Source organism: Labrus mixtus, chromosome 5, assembly GCF_963584025.1.
Source record: "Labrus mixtus chromosome 5, fLabMix1.1, whole genome shotgun sequence".
In the NCBI taxonomy this organism is placed as follows: Eukaryota; Metazoa; Chordata; class Actinopteri; order Labriformes; family Labridae; genus Labrus; species Labrus mixtus.
In genome coordinates this window covers 32,405,042-32,418,477 of record NC_083616.1, presented here as the reverse complement: position 1 = coordinate 32,418,477, position 13,436 = coordinate 32,405,042, and the positions used below count along the sequence as shown (strand labels likewise).

Genomic DNA, 13,436 nt, shown 5'->3' with positions numbered 1-13,436 from the left:
TGTGGGAAGTAAGTTCATGTTTGCCGTCACCCCGCCATTGTCCAACAAATCACTCAGCAGGGGTGATCCAATCGGAGTATGGCAAAGGGGAAACAGCGGTGCAGGATGAAATTCCAGGTACCTTGAATACGATCCGTTCGTCGTCCTGAACAGTTTTCTTTCCACCTGGAACATCAGGAAGTTCTCTCCTCCAGTGCAAACAGTGAGTGTTGTTCAGTGGGTGTTTGTGAGGGAATATGTGTACGACTGAAGAAACGGGAGGAGACAGTTTGATGGGGTTTGGCGGCTTTTCTGTACGCGAGAGATCTGACGCTAACGGGATTAAAAAAAACTATCGACACGCGCAGGAGTCCACGGTCATGTTGGGGTAAACCTTCAGCACCACGTTCTTGTCCTCGTCGAAGAAGAGGATGCTGAGGGAGGACATCTTCTCCGGGACGCAGCACGGCTCGGGGATGCCCGGGACGACGCCCACCGCTCGCACTATACTCTGGATGGTGGCGTGGTTCGACGGCTTCAGAGCCTAAAGCAGAGAGACAAAAGTGGTTAAACAGGATCCTAAAATCACAACCAGGAACTTTAAACAGATGGTTCTACTTTGATGATCTATAGAAGTAATAATGATAATGATAATAATAATAATAATAATACATTTAATTTGTAAAGTAAACTTTTGTTTATGTTTGATATCTGTTTTATTTAGATTCTTTTGGCTGGCAGAAAGTGTCATAAAGCAGAAGAAGAGGAACACAAGCGGAGAGACATTCTCTGCAGACGATGCAGTTTCCTGTTTGTTTTTGGACCACTGTGCTTGCCGTAATCGTGCATGCATTGACTTTCTTGTTCTGTTGAACAACAGATGGGATAATTAACGACATGTCAGATCAACTTGGCGCCGTATTCATTGGTTAATGTTATTTTGATTCTTGTTTGGCCTGCTGAAAGTCTGTTTAATTCTGTGACTGCTCATTTCAGATCCATCTGACTTCATCACAGTGATGTCATTATCTGGATACTTCTATAGAAACCATTCTTTCTTTCTTTCATGTCTTATTTCTATCATATCCTATCAAATAATGTTCAAAGCAATGGAAGACGTTCATTCTAAATGTTTCCATCTTGGGTCATGCAGAGCACATCGTATCTTTGGGTATTAGCATTAGCATTAGCATCCAGTCTTTGGATCCAACGAGCGGCTGCAGGTCGCTTCAAGTCAGAGTCCAATAAGAGAGAGAAGTCTTCCCACACAGCGTTATGACCCCGTCAGCTTTTAATCGTAGTTATTAAGCAGCTTCTGAAGCTTCAGCCTGACAAAGGAGATGGAGGGAGGGGGGGCCGCTTTACGCCCCAGGCTCTACTCCTGGGACTAATTACATCCGACTACAAAGGCGGGCGACTCCGAGGTAATGAATTAAGTGGATGGATCTCGTGCATTCCGGCCATGTTTAAAATACCTGTGATGTTATCTTGTCGACGGGGGCCGCGAGCTGCGAGGGGGAGCGGATGTTTCAGATCAGAGGAAACTCTCTTTGTTCCGCTCTTCTTTGTGTTCTTTTTAGACGTACAAACCGAGGGTGATGTTTTCCTGCACGGAGGTGAAGCTGGCACGCTACAGCCCGACTTCTTCTCTTTCCTCCAGCTCATAAAGTTCCAGTGATTTCTGATGCCACTGTTTTCCACCTGCTCCTCACGGCCGTCCAGATGACATCACTTTGGATAAACTCTTTTTTTATGACTTAATTTGAGCTGCAAACTCCTCAAAGACTGAACGATCTCAGATGAGCTGTAGACGATGAAACTACTTTGTCCCGCCAGTGAAAGATGAAAGCAGACGGCGTTGGTTTCTGTACGTCTCTGCACCGTTATCATCTTTAATGTGAGGCAGATCAGGGACTTCTCGTGTGTGACATAATGTCATACAGAGCAGTAAACGCAGGATGGCAGACTTCTGTGCTGCATGTCGAGTTCTGGAGATGCATCGTGAGTCTGTATGATGAAACCTGATTCATCAATATACTTCTTAAAGAGGCGGTGACCACCAGGTGGTCGACCATTTCAAACAGAACCTGTTTGGTAAAGGGTTCATGGTTAGAGAAAAACATGCTTGACTCCTTTTCAACGACAAACAAACTGGGTGCTGAATCTCAAAAGAAAGGACAGAACGGACGTGTTCGAGCAGACGCTCTTCTTCAGCGTGCGAGAGCGTGGAGGGCGGTCCTTATTGTTTTTCTTGTTGAAACACGTGTTGGACGTTTTGTAAGGCTGTGTGCGTCGTCTCACAGCGTCATGGTCGTTCCTTTATGTTCTTATATTCTCCTACCTTTCTTATCTTGTCTCTCATGCTGTGTTTGGAAGAACTTGTGCAACATGTGTTTTGTTGTTTTGCAACACTTGCAGTAGCGGAGCGAGTGTGGGGGCAGAAGGTGCGGCCGGCCACTGTTGTCTCAAGGGGCCCACTGTTGTCTCAAGGGGCCCACTGTTGTCTCAAGGGGCCCACTGAGCACCCGTTAAGTCTGCTTTACTTGTTTAATTGGTCAAATATGCGCACAGACATATCAGCACTTGTGCTGCTTAAATATCAGCAGGTCCCTCACTGATAAGTCCCTGTCACTGTAATAGCACACTTTGTAATCTGCAGCAGCATTTCTCTTCGTCTCGCCCCGTCTTGATTCTCCATACAGCCGATACTAAACCATAAATACTATATTACTATATAGGCTACAACATATGCTATATAGTCTATAGACAGTTTCAGGGCCCACTATAGGTCCCCGCCTCCTCAGCAATGAGCCATAGGCTCCGCTCCTGAACACTTCAGCTTGTTTATTTATTTTCTAGTCTTCTGAAAGCACTTTGACATCCTGATGGTCGAGGCTGCTGAGTGAAGTGACCATCAGAAGTAACTCATCCATTCATACACACTCTTACGCCGCCGACAAGCAGTGGGAGCAACTTGGGGGTTAAGTGTCTTGCCCAAGGTCACATTGGACATGTGGCTGCAGGAGGTGGGGGCTCGAGCGCCGTCCCTCCAGAAGTGGACCTCAGCTCATCTACGTCGTCTCATGTCTCATTCAGCGGTCAGTAAACTCACAGAATAAACTCCTAAAGTCATCAGTGACGAGCTTTGAGTGTGAGCTAGAGCACGCTAAGAGGTAGAGAGCGTGCAGGGAGACAGGGAGGCGTCTGATTGGTTCATCAGATTGGTACCTCGTGGCAGACATTGGTTGAAGTTTTTACAGACTTACAAACTGATACAGATGATGGATTTTCTTCTTTCCTGTTTCAGAGAACATGACTTATTAATGTCTGTCAGGACCTAAAGACAATTAACCAGAATCTGAAAAAGTGGATCTGGAGGAAATGACCGACCCTGACTTTAACATCGGTATCGGCCAAAATCGACCCTGACAGACATCGGCAAATAATGTGGCACGAGCCAATAGGAGTAGCCGATGCTTATATGTGGCCTACTAATTTAATGATCGGCTGGGATCATAACGATCGGTGAACCGCTAGAATTCACACACATTAAAGTTTGCTTTTCAATCCTGCGAGTCTCACCTTGGGCATGGGGAACTGGCAGGATCCTGAGCAGTAGTAGGCGTCAAACGACTTTGGCGATATAATCCATTCGCTCCATCCGATGTCGGCGAAGTCCACCTTCAGGTAGCGGCGGGCGCAGTTCCTCGGCTCGTTCCACTGCTTCTTCCGCGCCTTTTTAATCGTCTGTTCGTCAAACTGCAGCAGGGGCATCTTGTGCCGCTGGTTCTTGCCTCTCGTCTTTTTGCGCGGCCGGCGGGCCTGCTTGTTCTCTAAAGGTTCGTACGGACTCGTCTCGTCCCAGCCCGTCGTCTCGTACGGATACTCGGGCCCGGGGAGCTCGTTGTTCTGCAGCGGCAGCAGAACGTTCACCGAGCGAGCGCGTCGCGGCTTCCTCTGCTCGTGTTCGGTGTCGTTTCGCTCTTGAGGACGCAGTTTCTGTAGGCCGTGCGGGACGGCGCCCTCGCCTCCCACCAGGTGGCGCCTCTGCAGAGTGGCGACCACGCTCTCGGGTTCGGAGATGGCCGAGTCATTGGCGTAGACCAGGATGTACGGCGAGCGGTCCGACAGCAGCTCCTTCCAGGGCCGGGGTCCCTGCGAGACCACGTCGATCCCGATAAGGAGCTGGTCGTGGTTTTTGGCCTGGTTGACCACGCGGGTGACGTCCTTCCACTGCCACGAGATGAAGTCCCTGTACAGCGTGGACACGTTGATGCGAACGTGTCCCAGAGTCCTCGTGCGGTTGTCCACGGAGGCGAAGCTCCAGACGACCATGTGGATGTGGCTGTGCCTGCGGGGCCCGTGGCGGCTCTGCGTGCTGTTCTGAAGGTCTCCGATGTAATAATGGAGAGTGGCCGACAGGACGTCCTCAGACTTAGTGAGGGACGTCAGGTTGAAGATCTGCAGCTGCTTCTGGTTTATCGTTCCTGAGGAGAGAATCACAAACACCACACGGTTTTTAAAATACGAGTTAAAAACAGAAACAAGTTAAACACGATTAACTCAACAACAATAAATATGTTACATGTTTGAATCTCTGCCTGGTATGTTTCCTGGGCGTCAGACGGCGTTGGTTTCATTTGTCTAATGCAACATGGTTTGTGTTAAAGAGAGCAGGTGAAACTCCCCCTACAGGTTGGGGTGGGTAATGACTCCTCCTCCAGACTGAATCTTTTTTTGGATTCACTGACAGTGAGTCTCATTCATCGATATCTTCTTAAAGTCTTTCTATGTGATGTTTCACACTTAAATGTAGAAATCAAGTATCTCCTCTGAAAATAACTCTGTGAGTCATGACTGTCTACAATGGGTGTAACACCCGAGTCCCACTGTCTGTGATGTTTTCAGAGTTTTCAGAGTCCTATCTTCACTTTGTTTACATCGCCAGGACGGCCGGCTGACTCCTCCCCTCGTGTATAAAAGTTGTTTAATTGAGGGACTAGAGAAAAGAAGAATAACATACTGTACTCACTGCTTAACTGTGTTTCTAGATCACGCTCATTTCAGGTAAATTTACATGCAGTGTGAAGATACGAGCAGAATACCAGGGCGGTTGGCGGCTCGGTGCCTTTCTCAAGGGCACCTCGGCAGTACTAGGGAAGTACCCTGGAACCTCTCCAGCTACCAGACCAACTTCTATACTCTGGACCGCATCGGGACTTAAACTCATGACTGAGCTCCTGCCGCCTAAATAAAGATGGATGGATTCTTTTCCTGGACGCTCTGCAGCCGAGAGGACTCGATGAAGAACTGATTTTTTTCCTCTTGTTTCTTTTCTCGAATAAAGCAAAATGTGTCAAACTTTTAGATTTAAAATTTGAATTATTTAGGTACGTTTATGTATAAAGCACATTTCAGCAACAAGTCATTACAAAGTGATGAAAGGACTTCAGCATGTTTATTTCTTTTCTAGTTTTGTGACGAGCGACCCGACAGTCTGAGCCTGAAGCCACTGAAGAAGAGCCTTACCCGCAACGTCAGCGGCTTTAAAAAAGAGGAAATGTAAGACTTTGTCGTGAAATACTGTCGATACAAATCGTGTTAAAGAGAAGAAATAAATGATGTTGTACTCTTTATTTAACTGACGACGAGTTGAAATAAATCGGTATTCATTCAAAACAAGCACCGGTCAATCTCAGGTTTTATTCTTCAGTTTACTTCACTTGTAATTTCAGTTTAGTCATTAAGTCACCCTCGGCCTGCGAGGCATCAGCAGGACGCTCTGCCACTCTGTTCAGCTCTATCTGGATTATTTATTTGAATTGAAGGTATTTCTGTTTGACTCGTTATCTTAATGACATCTGAAACTTTTCTCAAAGTTGGAAAAGTTAAATTAATTTAAATGACTTGAACACAAAATATGAAATGAACTTGTAGTTAACCTGACATGAGACGGACGCTGAAACTGTCAGGACTGAAGTTTTTAATTCTGGATTATCAGATTAATCATGGCTGTGTTTCTGGAGAGGAGACTTTTAATTTAAATACTTCAAACTTTAAGAAATACGAGTGAGATGTTGTTCATGTGTTGTTGTCTGATGGTAACAGAAACTCATTTTATCTTAAATAAAAACCTAAACTGTCTGCATAACTACAAAGCTACAGAGAAAATGTGCTGGCTGAACTGGCCCTTTAAAGGCTGTGTCATACAGCCAGCAGCCGACAGGTGGCGGTATAATCCTACAAACTTGGACCCCAAATGGAAACTCTCTAATACTGCCCACGTCAGAGTGATTAAGAGTTTAATTTAGACTTTAATAACTCAGAGCTTCTTCAGATTAAAGTTCATTTCAAAGTTTGAGACTTTAATAAATCAGCTGAGCTTCAGAACCTCAGAGAGAGAGAGGGGGGGACATCTCTCCGGTTCTGCAGGCTGAGCAGCTGCCGGACGCTGGAGGGAAAAATCAGAGTGAACTATCTGACTCAAATCTGAAGGAGTGAAAAAAAAGATCTGCTGCGGAATCTGAGTAACAGGTTGATCACATTTCCATGACTGGATCAACAGGTGGATTTCAGGTTCTGCTCAATAAACCAGCCCGTGACTAAACAAATGTCCCACTTTTAACCGTATCTTCTGATCTGCACTCTTAGAAATAGATTATAAATATATTACAGTAAAGAGTGCGTGTGTTTGTAAGACGCCAAAATTGCGCACAAAATCTGAAGCCACGCAGCTCGATGTAGTTGCAATTTGTGAATTATTTCAATTAAGCAAGGCAGCAAATGAAGAATACATCTACTAAGAATCATTCAACATGACGTGCGCACTCTGTCTACATCTGCAAAGTTCAGTTTTTGTTATTTTGCGTAAAAGTTTGGAGACCTACCCCAGTGCGCTTTGAAACTCCGGACCGTGTTTCCGTCCTTGAAGGGAAATCCAGCTCGGTTGTACTTCGCGTAAAGCATCTGCATGTGTCCCGTCAGTGTATCCTGTAAGAGCGGGTCCTGGTCCTCCTTCACGGGCTGCTTTTTATCCACCGAGTGCGTAAAATCCACCTTCCGTCTCTCGGGGAAATTGTCCGTTTTCAGCATCGCGCAATATCCAACGCACAGATAACTCCATCCGTAAAGTAACACGAGCACAAAGCGGGAGTAGAGAGCCATGCTGGAGCCGCTGACACGCTTTAGCAGCAAGAAAGAAAAGATGGTGAAAAAACAGAGCACGTTTCCAAAAGTGGTCCCTATCTCCAAAAAGACATACCATCACCTGAGGAGGAGCCCTCTGTGTGAAAGAGAGACCATCACCTCTGACAGCACACACACACACACACACACACACACACACACACACACACACACACACACACACACACACACAGACACACACACACACACACACACACACACACACACACACACACACACACACACACACACACACACACACACACACACAGAGAGAGAGGAGGCTCCTGTAGTCTGAGGGTTATCCAGGAGTTTCTGCTGTCAGGTCAAAACGTGAGACGGTCAGAGAAAAGGTAAAAGTTCCAGCTGAAGGTGAAGATGCTGCAGGACTGAGCGACGCGCTGTGAGCTGCACTCACCCGGCTCAGCTTTCAGTGAAGGTAAAGCATGTTGTGCTGGGTGTTATAGGGCGAGTGGGACCAGCTGGGTATTCCTCTCTCTCTCCCTCTCTCTCTCTCTCTCTCTCTCTCACACACACACACACACAGAGAGAGAGAGAGAGAAGGAGAGAGAGCGAGAGAGAGAGAGAGAGTTTCCTGTTCCAGATACTTTTACGCACATTCAGCCTGGGGACAAATCATCTCATGTTATCAGGGGCGGGAGGAGGATTTTTTTTCGGGTTATTTAAGGCGATTTAGGGAAAAAAATAAAATAAAGGACATTCCTCCCTCAAAAAATGAAGTGCTTAAAAACTTCCAAACGGCAGGCAGCCACAGAGCGGGCCCTCCGGTCGTCATGTGTCCGGCGCAGAGCTGTGCGTCTGGGCCGCGCTGCTGCTGAATGAAGCGGCTTACTGTCGCATTAAAGGCTCTCTCTCCTATTTAGTTTAGTTCAATGGAGTTAAGCACACACATCCTGTACCATCACGCTCCAATCCGGATGCTGTACTGTGCCCCCCACCTCCCCGCACCCCACCGTCCCCCCTCAACAGCCCATCCAGGCGGGTTTAAACCCCCCATCCAGCCGTCCCACCCCCCCCCCCCCCCCCCCCCCCCCCGGCTGGGCTCCTCTTTCAGGGGCGCTCGGGAGGAAATGATTAGAGCATTTCCCCGCCCTTGGACATCTGATGGCAATAATATTAGCATGCCATGTCCTCCAGAGCGGTCAACACACTGAACAGCTTCAGCTGCACAGAGACATCACAAACAACAGCAGGAGGAAGTCAGGTGGCAGCCAATCAGAGCATCTCTTACATTCTCACAGTCCTGCAAACAGACCTGAACGTTCAAGTACAGCAGCTTTTTACAACCTTTGTGATATTTAAAATAAAGCAGAGTGGGGATTGTGTCAACACTCTCAGTTACTCAGAGACCAAACATCTTAATATTAAACTTATCTGCTTATTACTCACATCATTTAAAAATAAAAAACCCAACACATGTGCAGTATTTAAATGGAAGCAGTCAAGCAGCAACCTCCAAGAAAAGTAAAGAAAAGATTAAGAATTGTCAAAAAGCTGCAGTTCCTCCAGTGTCCACTAGAGTCTGTCTCCTGCAGTGAGTCAGTCCCCATAGAGCTCTATGTTAATATGTCCAACTTTACAGCTGCAGTTCCTCCAGTGTCCACTAGAGTCTGTCTCCTGCAGTGAGTCAGTCCCCATAGAGCTCTATGTTAATATGTCCAACTTTACAGCTGCAGTTCCTCCAGTGTCCACTAGAGTCTGTCTCCTGCAGTGAGTCAGTCCCCATAGAGCTCTATGTTAATATGTCCAACTTTACAGCTGCAGTTCCTCCAGTGTCCACTAGAGTCTGTCTCCTGAGGTGAGTCGACATATCCCAAGATTCATTTGTCTGATTTAAATGTCAATATTGGTTTGAACTCAGTTGAAAAGCTACACATACGTTTTATTTTGGGTCTTTTTACACCTTAATTAGGACAATTGATAGAGTCAAAAATCAGACAGAGAGAGAGTGCAGAGGAAATCAAACACATAAAGATGATGTGAAAGTTGAGTCTGAATCCAGCTCCCAGTTTAGTCTGAATCCAGCGCCCAGTTTAGTCTGGATCCAGCTCCCAGTTTAGTCTGGATCCAGCTCCCAGTTGAGTCTGGATCCAGCGCCCAGTTTAGTCTGGATCCAGCTCCCAGTTTAGTCTGAATCCAGCTCCCAGTTTAGTCTGGATCCAGCTCCCAGTTGAGTCTGGATCCAGCTCCCAGTTGAGTCTGGATCCAGCGCCCAGTTTAGTCTGGATCCAGCTCCCAGTTGAGTCTGCATCCAGCTCCCAGTTGAGTCTGGATCCAGCGCCCAGTTTAGTCTGGATCCAGCTCCCAGTTGAGTCTGGATCCAGCTCCCAGTTGAGTCTGGATCCAGCGCCCAGTTTAGTCTGCATCCAGCTCCCAGTTGAGTCTGGATCCAGCTCCCAGTTGAGTCTGAATCCAGCTCCCAGTTGAGTCTGGATCCAGCTCCCAGTTGAGTCTGGATCCAGTGCCCAGTTTAGTCTGGATCCAGCTCCCAGTTGAGTCTGCATCCAGCTCCCAGTTGAGTCTGAATCCAGCTCCCAGTTGAGTCTGGATCCAGCGCCCAGTTTAGTCTGGATCCAGCGCCCAGTTTAGTCTGGATCCAGCTCCCAGTTGAGTCTGGATCCAGCTCCCAGTTGAGTCTGGATCCAGCGCCCAGTTTAGTCTGCATCCAGCTCCCAGTTGAGTCTGGATCCAGCTCCCAGTTGTGTCTGAATCCAGCTCCCAGTTGAGTCTGGATCCAGCTCCCAGTTGAGTCTGGATCCAGCTCCCAGTTTAGTCTGAATCCAGCGCCCAGTTTAGTCTGGATCCAGCTCCCAGTTTAGTCTGGATCCAGCTCCCAGTTGAGTCTGGATCCAGCGCCCAGTTTAGTCTGGATCCAGCTCCCAGTTTAGTCTGAATCCAGCTCCCAGTTTAGTCTGGATCCAGCTCCCAGTTGAGTCTGGATCCAGCGCCCAGTTTAGTCTGCATCCAGCTCCCAGTTGAGTCTGGATCCAGCTCCCAGTTTAGTCTGCATCCAGCTCCCAGTTTAGTCTGAATCCAGCGCCCAGTTTAGTCTGGATCCAGCTCCCAGTTTAGTCTGGATCCAGCGCCCAGTTGAGTCTGGATCCAGCGCCCAGTTTAGTCTGGATCCAGCTCCCAGTTTAGTCTGAATCCAGCTCCCAGTTTAGTCTGGATCCAGCTCCCAGTTGAGTCTGGATCCAGCGCCCAGTTTAGTCTGCATCCAGCTCCCAGTTGAGTCTGGATCCAGCTCCCAGTTTAGTCTGCATCCAGCTCCCAGTTGAGTCTGGATCCAGCTCCCAGTTGAGTCTGGATCCAGCTCTTTACCTCATGTTGGATCCGGCCTCAAACTAATAAAAGCACGCTTCAGTGAAAACCCCGACAGCTTAAAAGGCCAATAAAAGAAATGAAGAGGGATAAAACTATTTACAGACTCGTGATCTTCTCGTGATCCACAGATTGATGTTTTTCTTCATAGGTTTGTTTTTTCACACATGAAGAGTAACCTGTGCATGTCATGACATCACCTGGATGTTTGTTGCTGGTTTTCCTCTAAAGGCTGAGAGTTCAAAAAGCTGATTCTACTTTCAGAAAGGGCGGGGCTAACCGGCTGGTTTGAGATCTAAAAGGAGGCAGGTGAGATAACCAATCAGGTGGGTGTTTGATTACAACAGGCCACGCCTCCAGGGAAAATCTGAAGGAGGACAAAGAAGAACAGACACTCCTAACGAAGGTCGTCAAAGCTTTAAAACTGACATTTCTGTTATTTTACTGATTGAAAGTGGGGACTTAGATTTGGTAATTCATTGTTTTTTTACCCCAATAATTACAAATATAAATTTCACAAATACGTTTACAATTTAAGATTGTCGACATATTTTGGATATTTAGATGACGTGCACCGTGCAGGAGTCTACCTGCAATTTTGAGGAATTAAAAACTTTTTAAAGGCGGTTGTGGTATCAAACAGGTTTCCATATGATTTTAGTTTTTAATAGAATTATAATAAAGAAGTCATTTCTGGTTTTGTATGTGTGACTTCAGACCTGGACCCTCCCGCCCCTCAGACTCCGGTCTGCTCTCCAACAAGTCAACCGGGACTCAGATTCACCTGCTGGTCTCACCTGATCCAAAAGGGATTCCACACCAATCTGCAGACTTTCGGGGGCAGAGTCCGCCCCCCCCCCCTCTGGAACTCTGTATCTGCAACGCTCCAACCTCGGACCCTCTCTATAGAAACCACCTGTTCACCTCCAGCTCCTGGATTTGGTTAATCGTGTTGTTTTGTGTGTTCTGATGTAAAGCGTCTGTATGAATTCAACATATTGTTATTGTGTCGACCCGTTCCTCATCACAATCCCTCGTCCAGATTTGAATCTGTTTCTCGTACTTGTTGTTCGAGTAGAGACGTTAAAAACAGATGCAGAGGAAAACAACAACAGAGCAGAAGAAACAAACTCTGTTCAGCATCATCCCCCGAAACAGACCCAGAACTCACATGAAACCAGACTCCCAGACTCCCAGCACCCAGAACCTTTAGCAGATCCAGAACATCCTCATGTCCCCCCACATGTTGAGCGTCAGTGGAAACAGACGAACAGATGGAGGTCAGGTCAGAGCTGAGGGGCTTCAGAGCGCCATGTTTGAAGTTACCACTTTGATCACAGCAACATGTATGAGTACAGTTTGGTGTGCGTCTGGCGCCCCCTGAAGGTTTCTGAGCGCACTGTCTTTAAAAAAACACACAGTGCTGTTAGCTCCTCCCCTTCTTTGACAGCGTGCATCTGTTGACCATCAACAGACGGAGGAGGAACAGGAACAGGAAGTTGTCTAACTCGAGTTTTGTCTCAGGTTTGATATGAAGAAATCAATAAATCCATCTGACGCCAAAAAGTCGACTCTCTCCTCGTCCATCTTCAAGTTAGCTTCATAAGTTTGAACCTTACAAACCTAGCATGCCATAAATGATCCTCTCCAGTGTAGACGTTTAGCCACGGCCTTAAGTCGTCATGGTAACAGCCGAACACACATACGCACACTCCACATGCTAACAGTTAGCTAACAATGAGCTAAAGACGCTAGCAGAGTCAGATCTGATCTACATCCTTTATTTCTAAACCTTGCCAGTCGACGTGTTTCTTTAGCTTCTCGCGTCGTCTTTGTCGACCTCCTCGCTGTCTGAGAGGGGGAGGAGCTAACAGCACCACGTGTGTTTTACTCTCATAGAGCTTCTGTCGTCCTCACAGCGCACCAAACGGAGTACCTACATGTCGTTGCTTAACGGGGCTGGTAGCCAGATTTGAACTGATGCTGTCGTTTCATTTGTGAAACTAATTCTTGGAGCAAATGAGCACAATCTGTTTTAGCGTTGTGATCTAGTTTGGTCGTCTGTTTTGTAACTTTCGTCAGTGTTTTCATCAAAAGAAACCAACGTGTTGTTAACTGAAGGATCACTGGAGATTTACATCGTTGTTAAATTAGAGGTTTGTGGCTCAGTCAAAACAGAGGAGCATTTTTAAATTTCACAATTTAATTTTATTTCTCAATCACAACAATGGGAGTCATGGGAGTGATTCTCTCTACTCCGATCCCCTACCCTCGATGAAAACGACCTCCGCGTTGACCATAGTCATGACGATCGGGTGAAACCGACCTGATGAAGAGAATACGTTTACAGACGAGCTAAAGCATCACAGTATAATCTACAGGATGTTTTTATCACAGCAGCTCAAACAGCAACAGAACGGCAGCTTTCAGTAGCTGCTCACGCGCTGTTTCCACGGCAACGATAAACATGTCGTGCCTGTTTTGGCGACCCCCACGACAAGACACATCACGTTCATCGATATCTTCTTAAAGTCTTTATATGTGATTTTTAACACTTAAATGTAGAAATCAAGTTTATCCTCTGAAAATAACTCTGTGAGTCATGACTGTCTACAATGGGTGTAACACCCGAGTCCCACTGTCTGTGATGTTTTCAGAGTTTTCAGAGTCCTATCTTCACTTTGTTTACATCGTTGGGACGGCCGGCTGACTCCTCCCCTCGTGTATAAAAGTTGTTTAATTGAGGGACTAGAGAAAAGAAGAATAACATACTGTACTCACTGCTTAACTGTGTTTCTAGATCACGCTCATTTCAGGTAAATTTACATGCAGTGTGAAGATACGAGCATAATAAATATCGCTAGCATTAGCATGCTAACACAACAATGCAGCGCGAGTTGTTTTGGTTTCATGCTGGTGCTCAAGGGCGA

At 46.7% G+C, this 13,436-nt stretch overlaps 1 protein-coding gene across 2 annotated transcripts; it reads right to left on the bottom strand.

The window, feature by feature from the left end:
- bmp3 (bone morphogenetic protein 3) lies at positions 1–7,680 on the bottom strand. 2 transcript variants are annotated; one of them, XM_061038980.1, is made up of 4 exons: positions 7,241–7,680; positions 6,867–7,161; positions 3,562–4,466; positions 1–523 (listed from the first exon to the last, which is right to left on the bottom strand). In XM_061038980.1, exons 1-4 carry the CDS (start codon positions 7,241–7,243, stop codon positions 332–334), a joined length of 1,395 nt encoding a protein of 464 aa, XP_060894963.1. In that variant the 5' UTR covers positions 7,244–7,680; the 3' UTR covers positions 1–331. The 2 variants fall into 2 exon arrangements, with proteins under 2 accessions (XP_060894963.1, XP_060894964.1); XM_061038981.1 differs by having other exon boundaries at positions 6,867–7,678.
- Between the last annotated feature and the right edge of the window lie 5,756 nt (positions 7,681–13,436).